Below are 19,796 nucleotides of genomic sequence, written 5' to 3' on the forward strand. Positions count from 1 at the left end.
GGGGGGCATGCACTGGCTATATACTGAGGGGCAGGTACTGGATGGCTACATACAAGGGGGCTGCTGACTATATACTGGGGGCAGGGGGCTGTTGGCTATATACTGGCTTTATATTGGAGGGCAGGGGCTGTCTATTTACTAGCATGTGGCCAATGCATTTCCCACCCTTCGGCTTATACTGGACTCAATAGGTCCCTAGTTTTTTGTGTTAAAATTAGGTGCCTCGGGTCGGCTTATACTCAAGTATATACGGTATACCCACACGACTATAATATCTCATAGGCAATGAGCATTTTAGATAGTATTGACCCCTAGGCAATTAGCATTTCCCCCAAACAAGCATTTTATATAGTACTGTCATCTAGCTAACAAGCATTACTCCTAATGAACAAGCATTTCTCCTAAGCAATGAGCAGTATAAATTGTATTGTCAACAAGCTTTCATATATTATTGTTCCCAAAGAAAAGCAGCATAAATTGTATTGTCCCCTGGGTAACAAGCATTTTATATATTATCGTCCCCTAGGCAATGAGCATTTTCTTTAGTATTGGTATTTAGAAAACTAGCATTTTCCCTAGGCAATGAACATTTAATTTTTTTCTTTCACAAATTCGATTTTACGGTGGATTCAGTGGACACATTGAGGTCCAGGATTTAATTTTTTTGTAATAAAATGGTTAAGCAGCATGTTTTTATTTCAATAAATAATATATTTTTTTGTCTATTGTTATCCTGCCAAAAGGAGTCATGAAAAGGCACATACACACTTTGGGGCACATTTACTTACCTATCCAACGAAGTTCCCCGAAAGTGCATTGTCTGGTGATAATGTACTATGCCACAATTCAGAAAGATTGTGTGCCCGATATCCTGCATGTATCGCTTCCCCGCACAGGTCCGCTGGAGTTCACCTTATCCTTCCTGGTGCATGTAAGTGCATTGTCTTGCGACACAATTTGGAAATTAAATCCCGCGCTCTGTCCGAATCAGTTGGATCATCCGACAGCACCACCACCCCCCTCCAATTTCTAACGGATGAAACTGTGCCAAAATCCGATTGCATGCGACACAATGCCAGCACAGACCCCTGTTAAATACCCAAGCTGAAAACGTCGGGAAATCCGACAAAAGTGCACGCGCGGACCTTAGTAAATAAGCCCCTTTATGTATAAACATGGCAGCCCCATGCATTTGTAAATCTAAAAATATTATCATTTACACCAGGGCAAATTTGTACTACATGATTTTAATAATGCCATATATACTCGTGTATAAGCAGCTTTTCAGCACAAAAAAAAAAAAAAAAAAACACATGCGGAAAAACACCTAGGCTTATACACGAGTGTATAAAAACAAAAAATTAAAGTTCCATACTCTTCCAGCAACTTCCGCGGCTCCTCTTCCTTCAGCTCTTCTTATGTAACAATGCAGGCAGAGATATGTCCATGCGCTCTACCTGCCTGTGCACAATATGACGCTGCGTCATAGTGTTCGCTGGCGGGCAAAGTGCATACACGAGTCTCTGCCTACTTTGTTACAGATAAAGAACTGAAGGAAGAGGAGCCGGAAGGCGAGTATAGCAGTTTATATACTTATATATACACACACACACCCAGGCGCAGCAGGGCATTTCATCGGTGGGGAGTGGGAGTAAATGCAGGGCATTTCATCACTGGGGGGCTCAGGCTGGCTGCAGGGCATTTCATTGCTAGGAGAGGCTGTGACCAACGCGTTTCCCAACCTAGGCTTATACAAAATTAGGGGCCTGGCTTATACTCAAGTATATAGGGTAAATATTATTGTTATCATTAAAAGTGAAGTGACAACGAACAGCAGAGTGTTGCAGAGTGTTCCTACCATTGATGAGGGTCTCGGATCCCTTCCGGACAAAGCAAGAAAGCTTTTCCCATACCAACCAAAGGATAAGGTTTCCAGTTTTGTTTTGATAAGATATGATCCTGTTCAGGACACCAGATTGTAAAATATTTTACAGAGCTGTAATACAGTCAGATAGATGGAGTTTTAAGTCTAAATAAATGGAAGGATGCTGTATTTAAAGATCACTGTCAACTAATAATTCTGCCTTATTTATCCCATTTATTGTACTGAAAGACCCATTTATTTACACATGAAGTGTAAGTTTACACATCTATAGACTGTATTTGCACCCTAATTTTTGCCCTTTGCTGACAAAAATCAGGTTTGCTGTCAAAAATCACCCATAATCTTCTCCCCAGCCAGTTAATATTTAAGCCATTTTTTAAAAAAAATTACGTTGGGAAAGTATATTTTAATAGATCCGACCTCTTACCAAATAAGAGGTCGGATCCTCGTATTCTGGCGCTGCAGTTGGCCGTATTCATGAGGGGGCCAGCCGACAGAGCCAGCAGAAATTGCGCAATATACACGCTGCTGCCGGCTATTCTTACAGGTCCCTGCTGACAGGGGCGTGGATGGGGTGTGTCGGACGGCCCCCTCAAGGATAACGCCGACTGCAGTGCCCAGGATACTTATTTGGTAAGAGGTTGGATCTATTAAAAACATACTTTCCCTAACATAATTTTTTTTTAAAAAATGGCATAAATAGAAACTGGGGGTGTGGCTTGGCTGCGGACGGAGATGGACGCACATTAGATCCTCTCCCGTCTGAACCCCACCAAAGCACTGCGAATCTCCCTCAAATCCAGTCCCAAACCTCTTCCAGATGGGAGCAAAGAGAAAGGGGGGCACAAGAACCCCGGCAATACCTGCAAGCCGAGCCTCGGCCCGCGGAATCACCCGGTATCTCACAGACATAGCGGCGGCTGCTGCCTTCCGTCCCGCGGCTGCGGCTATTGATGTCACCTGGCGGCCGGAGCCGCAAGAGTCTCCCGAGCCAGGAGGAAAGATGAGCTCCCTCCCCGCAGCCCTCCGGAGCTGAAGAGTCGGAGCTCGGAGGGGATGAACAGGCTCCGTTCATTCCGGACCACGTGGCCAAGATGGCAGCAGCAGCAAAGGAGGGGCGGACAGACCGGCCACCGTTCAACAGCAACCGGAGGCAGAGAGGAGCAAGGCCGAGGAGAGGCCCGCTGGTTCGGACGAACTCTCACAGCACCATGCGGCCAAGATGGAGGACGGCTGTACGCCACAAGGTACTGATAGGCCCGCAGCTGACGGCAGAGCAGCGCACACATCATACAAGTGCAGGCTCAGCTGCACGCGGCCTCATATGTCCCATCTAGGGGTCCACAGTCTGGGGATCCCCAGCGTCAGCCACTCAGGCCCGGTGCAGCCATAAGCCCCTCAAGACACGCCCCTGGGCCAGTGGAGGCCCAACGGGAGGTCCCTGACCCCACTATGTCACCATATGTGGACCCCCCCACCATCACCACCCCTGCGTCACCAGTTCCTCATGGGCTGAGGAGGTGGAGATACAACAAGGGAGAGAAGGGGAAACTATGCCGGCTGCGCTCCACTCACCAATTTTGTGGCCGGATACAGGGGAAGAATGGCCGACAACCCCCGTGGCTCATACCCCGAGTCCTTCCCCCATGCCGTCTGCCCATCACCTTTCTCAGGACAGATCATACTATGCCAATACTCCTACTGGCCATACTGCATCTAATATAGCCTCACAAGAAGGAGCTTCTGAGTCTCAACGAGTTCTGCTGTTGCAAGAATTTGGCGGTTTGGCTGAATTACGGGCCCTGAGCTCCCACCTTCGCACCATCCCCACTAGGGATGATATGGAAAGCTATATAGCCAGGTTGGAACAGTCTTACACCGCTGAATTACACGCAGTATGGGAGGAAGTTCAGCAGCTCGAGACACGAAGTTACCCAGCATGATCCTAGTGCTCGTCTTGGGGCACAAACCGCAACGCTCGCTTCCCACTCCTTCCAGATTGAACTCTTAGCTGACCAATTGGATGATGCCCAGAACAGCGAGAGGCGCAATAATATCAGAGTCCGGGGCCTACCTGAATCGGTAGAGACCCCTGCGTTCCATAACACCCTTCGTCAGCTGTTCAACTCCATATTGGAAGTACCAGCGGATACACCGGTGGAACTGGACAGGGCCCATCGTTCACTACAACCCAAACCCACCTCATCTGAACAGCCGAGAGATGTTATATGCAGGGTACACCGTTACCAACTGAAGGAGGAGATAATGTCCAAGGCAAGATCGGCAGGGGATATCATGTTTCAAAGATCCCGTATACAGCTTTTGCCTGATTTATCAAGACTGACCCTGCTAAAACGTAGGGCACTGAAGCCCTTTCTAGAGGAGTTACAACAGCAAAATATTCTCTACTTCTGGGGATTACCGTTTCGCCTCCAGATTCGGCAGGCCAAGCGCAGATTTGTTATCAGACACCCGGGGGAGGTTCCCACAGTGGCGGCAGCAATGAATATCCCAGCTCCTGACATCCTGGAGTGGCCAGGTCTCCCGACTCGGCAAGGCCTGGGAGGAGCTTGAACGGGCCGTGATCCAGGGCCATGGCCACCGGAATAATTTATAGCCACCCAGATGCAGCCATGGGACTTCGCTTGAAGTGCCAAAGAGGCCCCTGAAGGGGTCAGCCCAGAGATGGATATTGCTGACAATAGTTCACGTCACCACTGGGATCCTTGGGGTCCGCAGATATGCCGGAGCCCTATGGCTGTCTTACCCCTTTTTTTTTTTTGCTCTCTTTTTTCCCTTTCTTCTCTTAATACTGGATCTGACATATCGTTAAGTTTCAGATTTATTGTGTAATATGTGGTTACATGGTGGGGGGAGGGGGAGCCTTCCGCAGTTAGTACACTACCCACTGGGGAATCCGTGGCCAGCTGGTCTGTCTACAGTATTGTAACTGTTGACTCCCAACTTTTTTGTGTGCGTTTGTTGATTCTTAGTTTTCTACTTGTCCATCCCCCTCTATCCGTCTACCCGATTCCTTTTTTGTTGTACCCGGCAGGACCGATCTTATTTGTCATTTCCTCACTAGGCCGCGAGAAGTCAGAGGCTGCAAAATCACCATGGATGCCCTGCGACTTGCGTCCCTTAACGTTAGATGGTTGAACGTCCCACAGAAGAGGAGTCAATCTTGTATGATATGCACAGAGAATTAATATTCTTTTCTTGCAGGAGACATTTTAAATCCTCCAATGTGCCGACCATTCAAGACCGTTATTACTCCCGCGTCCAAATCAAAGGGTGTGTTGATTGCCTTCAACAAGTCATTGCCACTGGAGGTCCTAGGGACAAGGGTAGATGAGGAAGGCAGGTATGTCTTCACGAAGGTAAGGGCCTTCGGGCAGGTGCTCACTCTCGCGACCTGGTACCTCCCTAACAACAGCCCGATTCCTGCTTGCAGGGCATTGCTGGGTACACTCGATGACTTTATGGAGGGACATTTAATAGTGGGGGGCGACTTCAACTTTCCCTTAGACCCATCAGCTGACACATCTGGGGGACGGAGCGGTATCCCGCTCAATCAAATTTGTAGTCTTCGGAGGGACCTACATTCTCTGCAGTTGGTTGACATCTGGCGGATCCTACATCCCCAGGACCGGGACTTTTCCTATTTTTCCCCGGCGCACGGATCTTATAGCAGGGTAGACTTCTTTCTCCTAAGCCACAATGCCCTTAAATGGGAACCCACGGCATCAATTGGGAATATTCTTGGAGATAGAAACTGAACGACAAATTATTCAGGGACTCTATCTGCGCGGCGGAAATTAGGGAATGTATAGCCTCTACTATAGCCTCTACTACCTGTGGACGGCACATTTTCCACTACAGTGGGAGCAACTCAAGAGGAGGTTGCGAGATATCTTTGTCCACCATGGCACTCGCCTTAAGTCTGAAAACAGCGCCTGAATCGTTTGCCCTAACTGCGCAGATCCAGACTCTGGAACTGTGCCACAGATCTTCTTTAACAGTAGCTGACTTAGCCGAGTTGTCTGGGGCCAGGGAATCCCTGAGGTCTCTGAAACCGCACCCTGTGTTGTAAGTACTTTTGGTCCAGCAGAGTTACTTGTATGACCATGCGGATAAATGCGGCAGACCATTGTCGCGGTTGTTGCACCCCAGCGCCCAATCCTTCTACATTCCAAAAAACAAAGGCCCCAAGGGCACGGAAGTATTCTACCCAGACGAGATATGCGACGGCTTTGCATCCTATTATACCTCTTTGTATGATATTAGGGGCACGGAGGAGCCGGCTTTGCTCCCCTCCTGAGCTGCTCAAATTGACTCTTATGTATCGGAGACAGGCCTGCCAGCCCTGCCCACAGAGGTCATTGACTCTCTGGAACAGGAAATTGACGCAACAGAGGTTTCTGCTGTGATTAAGGACACACCAGCGGGCAAAAGCCCTGGACCCGATGGGTTTACCCCGGCCTTCTTTAGACAATTCAGAGAACTTCTGGCAGAGAGGCTGGCCCCCCATGTCTCAACAGTGGTGCACACCGATCAGGTTGGTTTTATTCCTGGTCATGAGGCCCGAGACAACTTAAATAAAACCATTCTCTTGATGTCTCACGCACAGGAAAGGCCCATCCCCTCCTGCTTATTATCTATAGATGCAGAGAAGGCCTTCGATCGGGTCCATTGGGGTTTCATGGAGGCAGCACTTAGACAGATTGGATTGGGACCAAGGTTCTTGGGAAAGATAAGGGCTCTGTATTCCGGTCCCACCGCCCAGGTGAGGATTAATGGGAATCTCTCCTTGTCCTTCCCTATGAAAAATGGTACCAGGCAGGGGTGCCCGCTCTCACCCTTACTATACGTAATAGTGAGGGAACATTTGGCTACTGCCATACGGAAAAATCCCAATATTCATGGGATCTCAATGGGCTCCAGACACTGTAAGGCTGCTTTATATGCGGACGATCTGCTGTTATATGTTCCCCAGCCTAGGATTTCTTTCCCGTCACTTATCCAAGAATTTAAGAAATATAGTGCGGCCAGCGGCTTTAAAATCAACTTCTCTAAATCTGAAGTCCTCAATATATCCCTACCACCTTCGGAGGTGGATCACATTAAGGACAACTTTCCCTTTCAGTGGCAGCAGGCCTCTCTCAGATACTTGGGGGTCACAACCCAACTGGTCTCTCGTGGTTCAGTAGAATCAACGTTTTGAAAATGGACATGCTCCCTCGTTTCTTGTACATTTTTCAGGGTGTTCTGATCCTGCCCCCCACAGGCTTTTTCCGCACCTTGCGATCCGCTAGCGACCTAGGATAGCCTGGAAGACCCTAATCAGACCAAAGTCAATGGGGGGGGGCGGGCCTCCCCGATCTTAGATTGTACCATCAGGCGTCTATACTTCTTAGATTGCTTGATTGGACATGCAATTCGGTTTCTAAACAGTGGGTCGCGCTGGAATTAGCAAGCGCCGGACATCTTGTCTCTGCGTTACGGGCTTCTAATTATAATATGCTTTTTTAGGTGATCCCGGCATGTTAAGCTTAGAGAAGCACACTGCCGGGATCAACATCAACAAAAGAGGTGGAGGTGAGTATTTGTAGTTTAACCAGTTTGTTATTGTTGTAAGACTATATGCGTTGTACAGAAAAGGGCTAACAGCTGACATCCGATGGTAACTAACCTGTTGCTGCTGTCACCAAACGGTGCTTCTGCTGGGCACCTCCATCTTGGACTGCCGATCAGCGGCCTTTGTGGTGTCATCAGAGGGCGCCGAATTGTTGCCATGACAACTGGGAGCCTGCATAAACTCTAATACAGAAGCAGTATATTCACAATATACTGCAATATAATTATATTTGTTTGTATAAGTGATCAGACATTTTAGGGTTAAATTAATCTGGTGGGAGGTCTAAAATAAAAAGTTGAATATATATATATATATATATATATATATATATATATAAATATATATTCATTTTTTTTTTTTCAATCACTCCCCCTCCCACCCTTTCCCTAGAACATGTTAGGTATCGCTGTATCCCAAAATGTCCAACCTATCATAATATAAAGACGATTATTCCCGACGGTGAACCCCTTAACGGATAATAGTGACTAAGTGGCCACTTGTTTGCCATTTTGTAACACATAAAAATTTTAATAAAAAGTGTTCAGAAGGCCATATAGTCCCAAATAAGGTATCAATGACACCTTCAAAGCTCTGTACACCATGGTATGAAAATATTATTGCTGTCAGAATAAGGCAAAACTAAGAATTTCTTTTTCACAAAAGGTTTATTTTTTCGGTATTAAAACATAATTAAACTTATATAAATTTGGTATCACTCTGATCGTACCAACCAAATGAATAAGGCCCCTTCTACACTTGCGTTGCAGATCATGTCAGAGTCTGATCAGGGTGCAATCAGGGTTTGGTCAGTGAAAAACGGATAATTTGCATCAGCGTTCAATCAGTTTTCAGTCAGAGTTTGTTCAGTGTCTCAGTTTTTCATACGCGTTTTCAATGCATTTTTCACACGCAAATAATATGCATGAAAAGAACTCAGGACTGAGCTCTATCTTTTCTATGGCAATTTAAAATCAACTTCTCTAAATCTGAAGTCCTCAATATATCCCTACCACCTTCGGAGGTGGATCACATTAAGGACAACTTTCCCTTTCAGTGGCAGCAGGCCTCTCTCAGATACTTGGGGGTCACAACCCAACTGGTCTCTCGTGGTTCAGTAGAATCAACGTTTTGAAAATGGACATGCTCCCTCGTTTCTTGTACATTTTTCAGGGTGTTCTGATCCTGCCCCCCACAGGCTTTTTCCGCACCTTGCGATCCGCTATGCTGCGGTTCGTTTGGGGTTCCAAGCGACCTAGGATAGCCTGGAAGACCCTAATCAGACCAAAGTCAATGGGGGGGGGGGGCGGGCCTCCCCGATCTTAGATTGTACCATCAGGCGTCTATACTTCTTAGATTGCTTGATTGGACATGCAATTCGGTTTCTAAACAGTGGGTCGCGCTGGAATTAGCAAGCGCCGGACATCTTGTCTCTGCGTTACGGGCTTCTAATTATAATATGAAAAGAACTCAGGACTGAGCTCTATCTTTTCTATGGCAATTGATGCATGAAAAAGGCATTGCACTTGCAAGTGTCTCAGAGTGCAATGCGTTTTTGATGAGTCTCCATAGACTTGTATGGTGCGTTTTTCACGCGTGTGCCTTGCAAAAGTAGAGCATGCTGAGATTTAAACGCGCGTGTATGCGTGAAAAAGAATGCAAGTCTGAAAAAGCCTATTGGTTACAATGGGTCAGGGTGCAATTGCAGGTTCTGCGCATCAAAAGCATGTGCAGAACATGCGCGTGAAAAACACAAGTGTAGAAGGGGCTAAAAGGTGACGTATTATTTGGACCGCATAGGAAAAGATGTAAAGAGAAAATAAAAAGCCAGTAAGGATATGGTGCATCTGTGTTTCTTTGGCAATTCTACCACATTTGGAATTTTTTTCCAGCTTTCCCATACAATGAACATGTCAACAAGAATAGTTGTAGAAATAAGAATTTATTTTGAACCTATGTCATAAGCAATAATGGTCTGATTAGGAAAAGGTACATTCTGTGTATCACTGGAGTAAAATAAAACCATCCATGTGTGACTGAAGTACCTCCAGAAGACATCATCACTTATGGAGCCAATGTACATAACCTAAGCAGATATAATATGGGCCCAGGCAGTGTGCACAAAGCCGTGAAGGGATTTACCAATGGAAGACAATTATGATGTTACCAAATACTGAGAGGAAGGTGGGAAGCATCACTCACAGAAACATAAGTGATGGTTTCCCCTTTCTCCTAATACCTGGGTGTATAACTGGCCATATGCACTACCTATATGGTTTGTATATCATAAGTCATCTGTGGAAAATAATTCTCAGAACACTGGCATCAGGTAAATCTGTAACTGATAATTTGGGCAGGTTGACGTCACACACTTGTATGGCAGACTGGCCCACGGCCCATATGGCAGCTACTTTGCTCACCTGTACAACAGTAGCAGAGCACTGACACATTATTGTCAGGGACAAAACTTTCCACAGATTACCTATCAGTGCCTGGTGCCCATTGTCAGCCATAGTGAAACCTAATCATTAACACGGACTGTGGAGCAAACATTTGAGTGGGCGGAAGGAGATGCGTATGTCCGAATGGAGTCTAAGTAGGGCACATATCGGCTAGGAAGAGGCAGTGTCCCCAGTAGTAGACCCTGACCCCTCCCCCGCTGTTTACCATCTCAACCAAGCTAGCAATGAGGCACAGTGCCACCTGCCTAATTCAAAACCTCAATTTCGGCAACAACACCTCCTGTGGCCAATACAATAGTGAGGCGCTATATGCAAGGATACTGCCTGAGGGGACTTGTTAGGTCCGAACGCAGAAATGCCACATGAAACCGCTACCACAAACATGTATGATAAATGTACAAGTTGCAGTCACATGTGGCATTTGCATTGAGTTTTGAAATGTACTACAAGAGGCAAGATTAGATTTGCTTGATTACATTCCTGTAAACATGTGTTTACAAAATGCAATGTTAACACAATGGGCCAGATTTATCAATAGTGACTAACGTGCAGGGTGCTCCTATATATTGAATACTGGTGCACCCTGCACATGCTGAGCACATGGAGCGCAATGCCACACATGGCATTTTTAGTCCGTTTTTAAGCGGGCAAAGCTAGTTTAATAGATTTGGCCCAAAGTGTTAACACCAGCATGTTAAAAAAACAAATGTGGATGTGATTTTAACACATACGTTAACATTGTGTTAACATTAGCAACAATGTAATAGCAAATATCCCCTCCACAGCTGTTGTGTTTCATTTCAAAACGCAATGTAAACGCCAAGTGTGAACGCAGCCTCAACCAGCTACACAGGTTTCATAGACATGAGGCTATTTATGTAATAACTTACATATATACTTCATTATAAAAAAAAAAAAAAAAACAAACATCACATCATACTCACTTTTTCCATTGGTCTGACTGCACAAAATCAGAATGAATGTGAACACTGCCAGGAGAGGAGACCAGCTGGGTCTGCGTGTGGGGTTATTATTGGGGTGCCCCACACCCCCCATTACATCTTGTCCCATACCAAGCCTTCTCCTTGTGTACAGCACACTGAGGGATCCCAGCACACTCTTGTCTTGCTTTCCAGCGACCACTATAGACCCCCGAATCCAAAGGTATCCTCTTCACTACTTTATAATGTGATTTTTACAGCTCACGGATTGTAGCAGCATGATGGATCGGGGGCAAGAGCAGCAGATGAGTAGCAGAAGCTCCTCAGCACGTATGGGGGATCTTTCACCCTCTAGTAATTGGAAGGACCCGATTTGTTTACGTGGAAAGCCGAGATCTCGGCTTATAAAGGCTTCTCTCCCTCTGAGGATTAGTCCCGTTTTTTCTTTATTTCCTTCCCGAAGAACACAGGAAATTTTAAAAAACCGACCTTTTTTTTTTCAAAAATCCAAAAACAGATCCTGAATATAGAAGAAAAATTTACTTCCTGGAGCAGGAAAATCCAACGTAGATTTTTTTTTATTATTACAATTCTTCTAGACCAAATTAGCAGATGGTATGGGTAAAGACACAGGGGCTCCCCACAAAATCAACAATGCGGGGGCTGCATGTGTGAATTCTTAGCTTGGGCCCAGTGCATGATCCTCAAAGACTTGGTCGCTTAAAATGTCTTCTGCCGTGAGGAGAGAAATAGGAAGTTCCCAGTCAGCACGCTGTGTCCAAATCCTCCAGACTCCGCTCCTTTGTGTCCTCCACTCACCCTAGAATCGGGCAAAACATGAGAAAAATGCGCTGTTGCCGAGAAAATTGTATAAAAATCTAGACATGTATTACTAGTTCTTGCAAAGTCTCTCGTGTCCCCCCTCTTTCTAACCAATATCCAACCAGTAAACAAGAGCTGTTAGTCAGCTGGGAGAGGAGGAAAAGCTGTGGTAACGTGTGGTGCGGAGCCGCTCTGACTGGAATGGCTCCTGTCCTTTCCCCAGTAAATAGGGCTTTACCTCAAGAACCAGCCATCTAATGCTTATCCCAAAGTGTGCCAAAATTCCTTCACACACGCCAGAGGTAAAACAAAAAAACTCATACATACAATAAAATAGAACATACATGATAAAGATGCTATTGCTTTATTCTTATATGTACCCATATCTGTTTTTCATTTTTTAGTAAACAAACAAGAAAAAAAAAAGCCTTATTCACACAAACGTAATGGGGAACGATATGGGGCCTTAGCCGTCCCCATTGACGTCTGTGGCGTCCAGTCACCTTGTGGTGAGCACACAGGGTGACCGCACATGGGGAAATATAGAAAATGTCCTTTATTTTGCAGCGTTAATGCAGCTGCCCTGCGCTGTTCCATGTGAATGTACCCTAAGGGAACATTCACGCGTTCCGCTAGCGCCATGCTCATAACGCGATGCTAGCGCACGGGGGGGCGGGGCTCGGGCCGATCGCATATGCGTTTCCAGAGAAATGCATATACGATCGGCCCGAGACCCACTCCCCAAGCGCTAGTGTCCAGTTATGAACGCGACGCTAGCGGACGTGTGAACACGACCTAAAGGAGTATTCACACATAGCAGTTTAATTGCAGCTGGTTGTCTGAGAGTGTTGAAATCTCATCTGTGTATGAAATGACTGTATAGATAGGTTAATATACACTCACCGGCCACTTTATTAGGTACACCTGTCCAACTGCTCGTTAACGCTTAATTTCTAATCAGCCAATCACATGGCGGCAACTCAGTGCATTTAGGCATGTAGACATGGTCAAGACAATCTCCTGCAGTTCAAACCGAGCATCAGTATGGGGAAGAAAGGTGATTTGAGTGCCTTTGAACGTGGCATGGTTGTTGGTGCCAGAAGGGCTAGTCTGAGTATTTCAGAAACTGCTGATCTACTGGGATTTTCACACACAACCATCTCTAGGGTTTACAGAGAATGGTCCGAAAAAGAAAAAACATCCAGTGAGCGGCAGTTCTGTGGGCGGAAATGCCTTGTTGATGCCAGAGGTCAGAGGAGAATGGGCAGATTGGTTCGAGCTGATAGAAAGGCAACAGTGACTCAAATCGCCACCCGTTACAACCAAGGTAGGCAGAAGAGCATCTCTGAATGCACAGTACGTCGAACTTTGAGGCAGATGGGCTACAGCAGCAGAAGACCACACCGGGTGCCACTCCTTTCACCTAAGAACAGGAAACTGAGGCTACAATTTGCACAAGCTCATCGAAATTGGACAGTAGAAGATTGGAAAAACGTTGCCTGGTCTGATGAGTCTCGATTTCTGCTGCGACATTCCGATGGTAGGGTCAGAATTTGGCATCAACAACATGAAAGCATGGATCCATCCTGCCTTGTATCAACGGTTCAGGCTGGTGGTGGTGGGGAATATTTTCTTGGCACTCTTTGGGCCCCTCGGTACCAATTGAGAATCTTTGCAACGCCACAGCCTACCTGAGTATTGTTGCTGACCATGTCCATCCCTTTATGACCACAATGTACCCAACATCTGATGGCTACTTTCAGCAGCATAATGCGCCATGTCATAAAGCTGAAATCATCTCAGACTGGTTTCTTGAACATGACAATGAGTTCACTGTACTCAAATGGCCTCCACAGTCACCAGATCTCAATCCAATAGAGCATCTTTGGGATGTGGTGGAACTGGAGATTCGCATCATGGATGTGCAGCCGACAAATCTGCGGCAGCTGTGTGATGCCATCATGTCAGTATGGACCAAAATCTCTGAGGAATGCTTCCAGCACCTTGTTGAATCTTTGCCACAAAGAATTGAGGCAGTTCTGAAGGCAAAAGGGGGTCCAACCCGTTACTAGCATGGTGTACCTAATAAAGTGGCCGGTGAGTGTATATATATATATATATATATATATATATATACACATACACTCACCGTATATATACACTCATATATATATATATATATATATATATATATATATATATATATACACTCACCGGCCACTTTATTAGGTACACCATGCTAGTAACGGGTTGGACCCCCTTTTGCCTTCAGAACTGCCTCAATTCTTTGTGGCATAGATTCAACAAGGTGCTGGAAGCATTCCTCAGAGATTTTGGTCCATATTGACATGATAGCATCACACAGTTGCCGCAGATTTGTCGGCTGCACATCCATGATGCGAATCTCCAGTTCCACCACATCCCAAAGATGCTCTATTGGATTGAGATCTGGTGACTGTGGAGGCCATTTGAGTACAGTGAACTCATTGTCATTTTCAAGAAACCAGTCTGAGATGATTCCAGCTTTATGACATGGCGCATTATCCTGCTGAAAGTAGCCATCAGATGTTGGGTACATTGTGGTCATAAAGGGATGGACATGGTCAGCAACAATACTCAGGTAGGCTGTGGCATTGCAACGATGCTCAATTGGTACCAAGGGGCCCAAAGAGTTCCAAGAAAATATTCCCCATGCCATGACACCACCAGCCTGAACCATTGATACAAGGCAGGATGGATCTATGCTTTCATGTTGTTGACGCCAAATTCTGACCCTACCATCCGAATGTCGCAGCAGAAATCGAGACTCATCAGACCAGGCAACGTTTTTCCAATCTTCTACTGTCCAATTTCGATGAGCTTGTGCAAATTGTAGCCTCAGTTTCCTGTTCTGAGCTGAAAGGAGTGGCACCCGGTGTGGTCTTCTGCTGCTGTAGCCCATCTGCCTCAAAGTTCGACGTACTGTGCGTTCAAAGATGCTCTTCTGCCTACCTTGGTTGTAACGGGTGGTGATTTGAGTCACTGTTGCCTTTCTATCAGCTGGAACCAGTCTGCCCATTCTCCTCTGACCTTTGGCATCAACAAGGCATTTCCGCCCACAGAACTGCCGCTCACTGGATGTTTTTTCTTTTTCGGACCATTGTCTGTAAACCCTAGAGATGGTTGTGCGTGAAAATCCCAGTAGATCAGAAGTTTCTGAAATACTCAGACTAGCCCTTCTGGCACCAACAACCATGCCACGTTCAAAGGCACTCAAATCACCTTTCTTCCCCAAACTGATGCTTGGTTTGAACTGCAGGAGATTGTCTTGACCATGTCTACATGCCTAGGTGTACCTAATAAAGTGGCCGGTGAGTGTGTGTGTGTGTGTATATATATATATATATCATTTGTGTTAAAATTCGTATATGTAAAACAGCATTATGGCATGTGATCACGTGACAACTGGTATATTAATGAGATCATGGTTCCTTGTCGTCTCAGAACGGCATAGGATGCATGTCGGCAATCGGGTGTTAGAGCACATACTGCACATAGCCGGAACTATACACCACGCGTGCGCAGTGTAGAAAACAGGCTATAGCGGCCATTAGAACTATGGGCAGTGACTTGTGACTATGTGAGTAGAACCTGTAAATATTTATGAATAGACTCCACTGGGCTATCAACCCCACAGGTGTGTGCAATCAGAGATCGGGTCAGTCTGAGAACCAGCCCAGCTCTAGAGCACAGTGCACACTACAGAGCGAGATTTACCACAAATATATGTGGTCGTCACTCATGCAAACTCCTAATGGGGGAAATAAATATTTCCATATTGTGGAGAGAATATACCATATAGTTACATACAAAAAATTCCAACTGCTCAAAGGTTCAACAGAAGCGGGCGCACAATGAAAAATATTTTCGAGATGTCAGTGTATCTATCTTATATCTATGCATCTAACTGCCTTTCTCTGTCCTCTCTTATCTCTTATCCAAATATCTATTTATCTATTTTTCTGTCTCTTTATCTACATACAGTGGGGAAAAAAGTATTTAGTCAGCTACCAATTGTGAAAGTTGTTCCACTTAAAAAGATGTGTGTCATGTCCTCCAGGATCATTACTGTCAGATTATCCCCACCGTGCAGAGCAGCCTGGGACAGGCAATGTCCTGACTCTACAGAGGTTAGTGACAATACATCAGGACTGACTTCAGCCACTGGTGACCGGCTGTCAGTCCCTCTCTTTCATCTGTAACCACAGCAGCAGAAGGCTCCAGCCTCACAGACCAGGAGGTTCTGGGACAGTCTGGCTGCTAGTTACAGAGGAGATGGACACCCCATATTCTCCATCTTGGGGCAGAGCCGTAGGTGTGCACGTACCACAATACATATGTACATTAATAACATTTTCTGATTCTATACAGTAACTGGCTTCCACACTACTGCTTGACAGACAGACATCATCTATAAACTGTGTATGTACATTTACATTAACAGCAGTGTCTAAATTTATGTCCTCTAGCTTCCACTTTACTAACTACAGTATATGAAGGGACTCCCCTACTATTACTAGGCAGGTACACACTATCTACAACATTGGGTAACACATTGAAATCAACAGAGCCTGAAGATACATCACTATTAGCCATATCTACCATATATACTGTATATGCCGAGTTTTTCAGCTTATACATGAGTCAATAAAAAAATCAAACTTAATACTGTCCGTCACGGCAGGCTGTATACTACATGGGGGCAGGCTGTATACTACATGGGGGCAGGCTGTATACTACATGGGGGCAGGCTGTACACTACATGGGGGCAGGCTGTACACTACATGGGGGCAGGCTGTACACTACATGGGGGCAGGCTGTACACTACATGGGGGAAGGCTGTACACTACATGGGGCAGGCTGTACACTACATGGGGCAGGCTGTACATTACATGGGGCAGGCTGTATACTACATGGGGCAGGCTGTATACTACGTGGGGCTGGCTGTATACTACATGGGGGCTAGCTGTATACTACGTGGGGCTGGCTGTATACTACATGGGGGCTAGCTGTATACTACACCCTCGGCTTATACTCGAGTCAATAGGGTTTCCCAATTTTCTGTGGTAAAATTAGGGGTTTCGGCTTATGCTTGGGTCGGCTTATACTCGAGTATATACAGTATGTCAGAACTGTGCATGAAAACATCTTGTAAAGCAGTTGGTATTACATTTACGCTAGGATAATCAGAGTCCATGGTAGGCACCCCTCACTCTGCTTGCGCTCTGAATACTCCCGCTTTTTCATCAGGAGCTTTATCCTAGTCTCAGGATCAAAGTCACCAATCTGCTGGAGAAGTAGAGAAAGAGAAGTGGTGCCACCATGCCCAGCCGGTTGCTGAGAGACATCATCTCTGAGGCTGGAGGTCCCTGGTCTGGTTCCGCAGAAGGTTCATTTGAATTATCTCTGCTTTGTTCTGGCCTGTTTGTGTTAGCTCTGTCTCCGCAAAGTGAGCCTTGCTTCGGTTTCTGTACACCTCTGCCATCTTAGTAGTGGTCTAACTAAGCAAACAAAAGATAGAAAAGAATAAAGGGGGAGGGGAACTGTTTTGCACGTATGTATATTGACCGACAACTTGGAGTGAACTGAGTCTCTTGCTTGTGGACTGTAGTGTTATGAATAATCCAGCCCTTAAGTGAAAGGGTTAGTTAAACCAAACACTTAAAGCCTAAACAGTGTAATAAAAAATTATACATTATCCCACCGCTATGCCACCATCTGTCATGCACCCCGCACACTGGAGTCCAAACACAGTACACACGTACTGCACTGTCAGGATACAGGATGCGTGGATCCACTGGACCACCACGGAAGGTGGTACTAGCCGACACCTGGGACCGGAGTCTAAGTGGCACCTGGTCTTCACCAGATCCCGCCACAAATCGGGATAGACTTGCGGCAGGAGGGTACTACCAGGTCGATAGACAGGTGCGCTTAGCCCACAGTGGCAGCCGAGGTCAAGGTACCTTAGTGAGAGACAGTCTCGAGCTCAGGTCCAGGCACTGGGCCAGGGCAGGCAGCAGAGATGCAAGGTCAAGTCCAATCCGGGGTCAGCAACGAGAGGTCAAGGCAAATGGGAACCGGAACTCAACCTCTTAAAAAACTTATCCAACAACACATGTCCACAATTGGAACAGCAAGACAGCAATTCAAACAAGACAAAAATTTGACCTCAGTAGCATCCCACTTTCTACAATGCCATGCCGGTAGCTGCAGAGAAAGTTACCATGAACATAAGAGGAGGAAATATAATACCAAAACTGTTACAAAAAGAATCGAAATGGATCTTTGAGCTGCAATCAATGGCCCCAAAAGGGATAAATGAGGAACTACTGTTCACAGGTTTTTATAGGTAAGCATCGCAGAGTATCAGGTACGACACTTTTTTTTTTTTTTAAAAGTACTTGTTTTTCTTTGTTTTGTGCTCACTTTTTTATTTTTAATTTATTCATGTACCAACATAAGGCACTCTAGATATTAGATTTTCAACACTAACTGGGTAAGTTCCATATAATCACTGAGCAATGATAGCACTCATGTCTCACTAGTTTTAATTTTGTTTTGGTCACTAAGAAGTCACTTACATACAAATGTCTTATTATTATTATTTTATAGTTTGTTCTTCACAGTATATTTTTCAATTTGATTCAACTGGATGAATGTAAAGCCATTTAACATCTACACCCCATGCACAGATGAAAAGATCACGGATATGCACATCCCAAACCAAGTCACCTGACAGGATAAAGATATGTTCACATCTCGGAAGACACCTTTCAGGCACAAGTTCACACAAGAATATCTGAAGACCTTTATCTAGCAAGCAGCCTAATTGGATAAAGATATCTTTGATAATACATATTGCATCACCATATAGAAGGACTTTATTCTTTGCACATATCTACTATTGTAATCCTTGCATCATTTTTCACATATTTGACTGATTACATAGGACAGTGGTGGCGAACCTATGGCACGGGTGCCAAAAGTGGCACATGGAGACCTTTCAGTGGGCTCTCAGGCTGTTGCCCCATGGTAGAGTTTGTCAGCCAGGGATCCTCCTACAGTCCCACGACTTGCCATGCTTAGCATTATTTTAATGTGAAGCATCCCGGTCTACCCAAGACACAGGAAGAGAGAGAAGGTGTGGACAGGGTCAGGTTATCATTGGAGCTCCTTCTGTGCAACCCCTGAATCATCCTCTACAGGGTCTGTCCAGGGAAGCTCTAGTGGCAAGCCAAATTTCCTCTCCTTGGAGATATTGCCCTCAGGCCCATTGCACACAGGAACACAGGACATGGGAACTCAGGAGCAGGAACACACAGGGGAGCAGGAATGCAGGATACACGGGAACAGACAGGAGACACAGGAATGCTGAAGACACAAGAACGGAGGGGAACTTTTTCTAAGGCTGTGAGGCACAAAGAAGGGGACACAGGAAGGGGCTGGAATTATAAGGTGGAGTTGTTCAGCCAGCGCACCAATCAGCGGTGCGCTGGCCCTTTAAATTTTCGACAGCCGGCGCGTGCACTCCCTAGGAGGTGGGGAAGGAAAAGCCCGGAAGGGTAAGTCCGGCGCTGCAGAGGGATTGGGGGCGCATGGAGGAACACTGGTTCGCCCGCGATCTGTGAAAGTACCTTCCCCCTTTCTCCTCCCCCTCTTCTTGGGCCTGAGAAATTGCTGAAGCAGATTCTTGTCCAGGATGTTATCTTCTGACTCCCACAATCTCTCCTCAGGACCAAATCCCCTCTAGTCTACAAGAAAGAACCGCCTGCCTCTCACCATCTTCATATCCAGGATCTCCTTCACCTCAAAGACATTGGTGGAATCAGCCTGTGGCGCTGGAGAAAGAGGAACTTGCCGGGCAAAGCGGTTCAAGACGTGGAAGGAGTTAAGTAGTGTGGGGATTTGGCCCGGTAGAGACCGTGGTAGCGGGGTGCTGTGATGCAGTTCAAGACAGTGACACCGTGATACAGTCCAAACAGGTCTCGCCTGCGTTTATTGCAGCAAAA

The 19,796-nt window shown here is 45.9% G+C and overlaps 1 protein-coding gene across 1 annotated transcript in view; it reads right to left on the reverse strand.

The window, feature by feature from the left end:
* Positions 1–11,874, reverse strand: part of INSR (insulin receptor) — a 115,975-nt gene extending 104,101 nt beyond the window's left edge. Inside the window, exon 1 of the mRNA XM_072110402.1 lies at positions 10,927–11,874. Coding sequence (XP_071966503.1) covers positions 10,927–11,053 — 127 coding nt within the window. The 5' untranslated portion in view covers positions 11,054–11,874. The remainder of the gene's footprint in view (positions 1–10,926) is intronic.
* Between the last annotated feature and the right edge of the window lie 7,922 nt (positions 11,875–19,796).

Source organism: Engystomops pustulosus, chromosome 1 (genome assembly GCF_040894005.1).
Source record: "Engystomops pustulosus chromosome 1, aEngPut4.maternal, whole genome shotgun sequence".
Classification (NCBI taxonomy): Eukaryota; Metazoa; Chordata; class Amphibia; order Anura; family Leptodactylidae; genus Engystomops; species Engystomops pustulosus.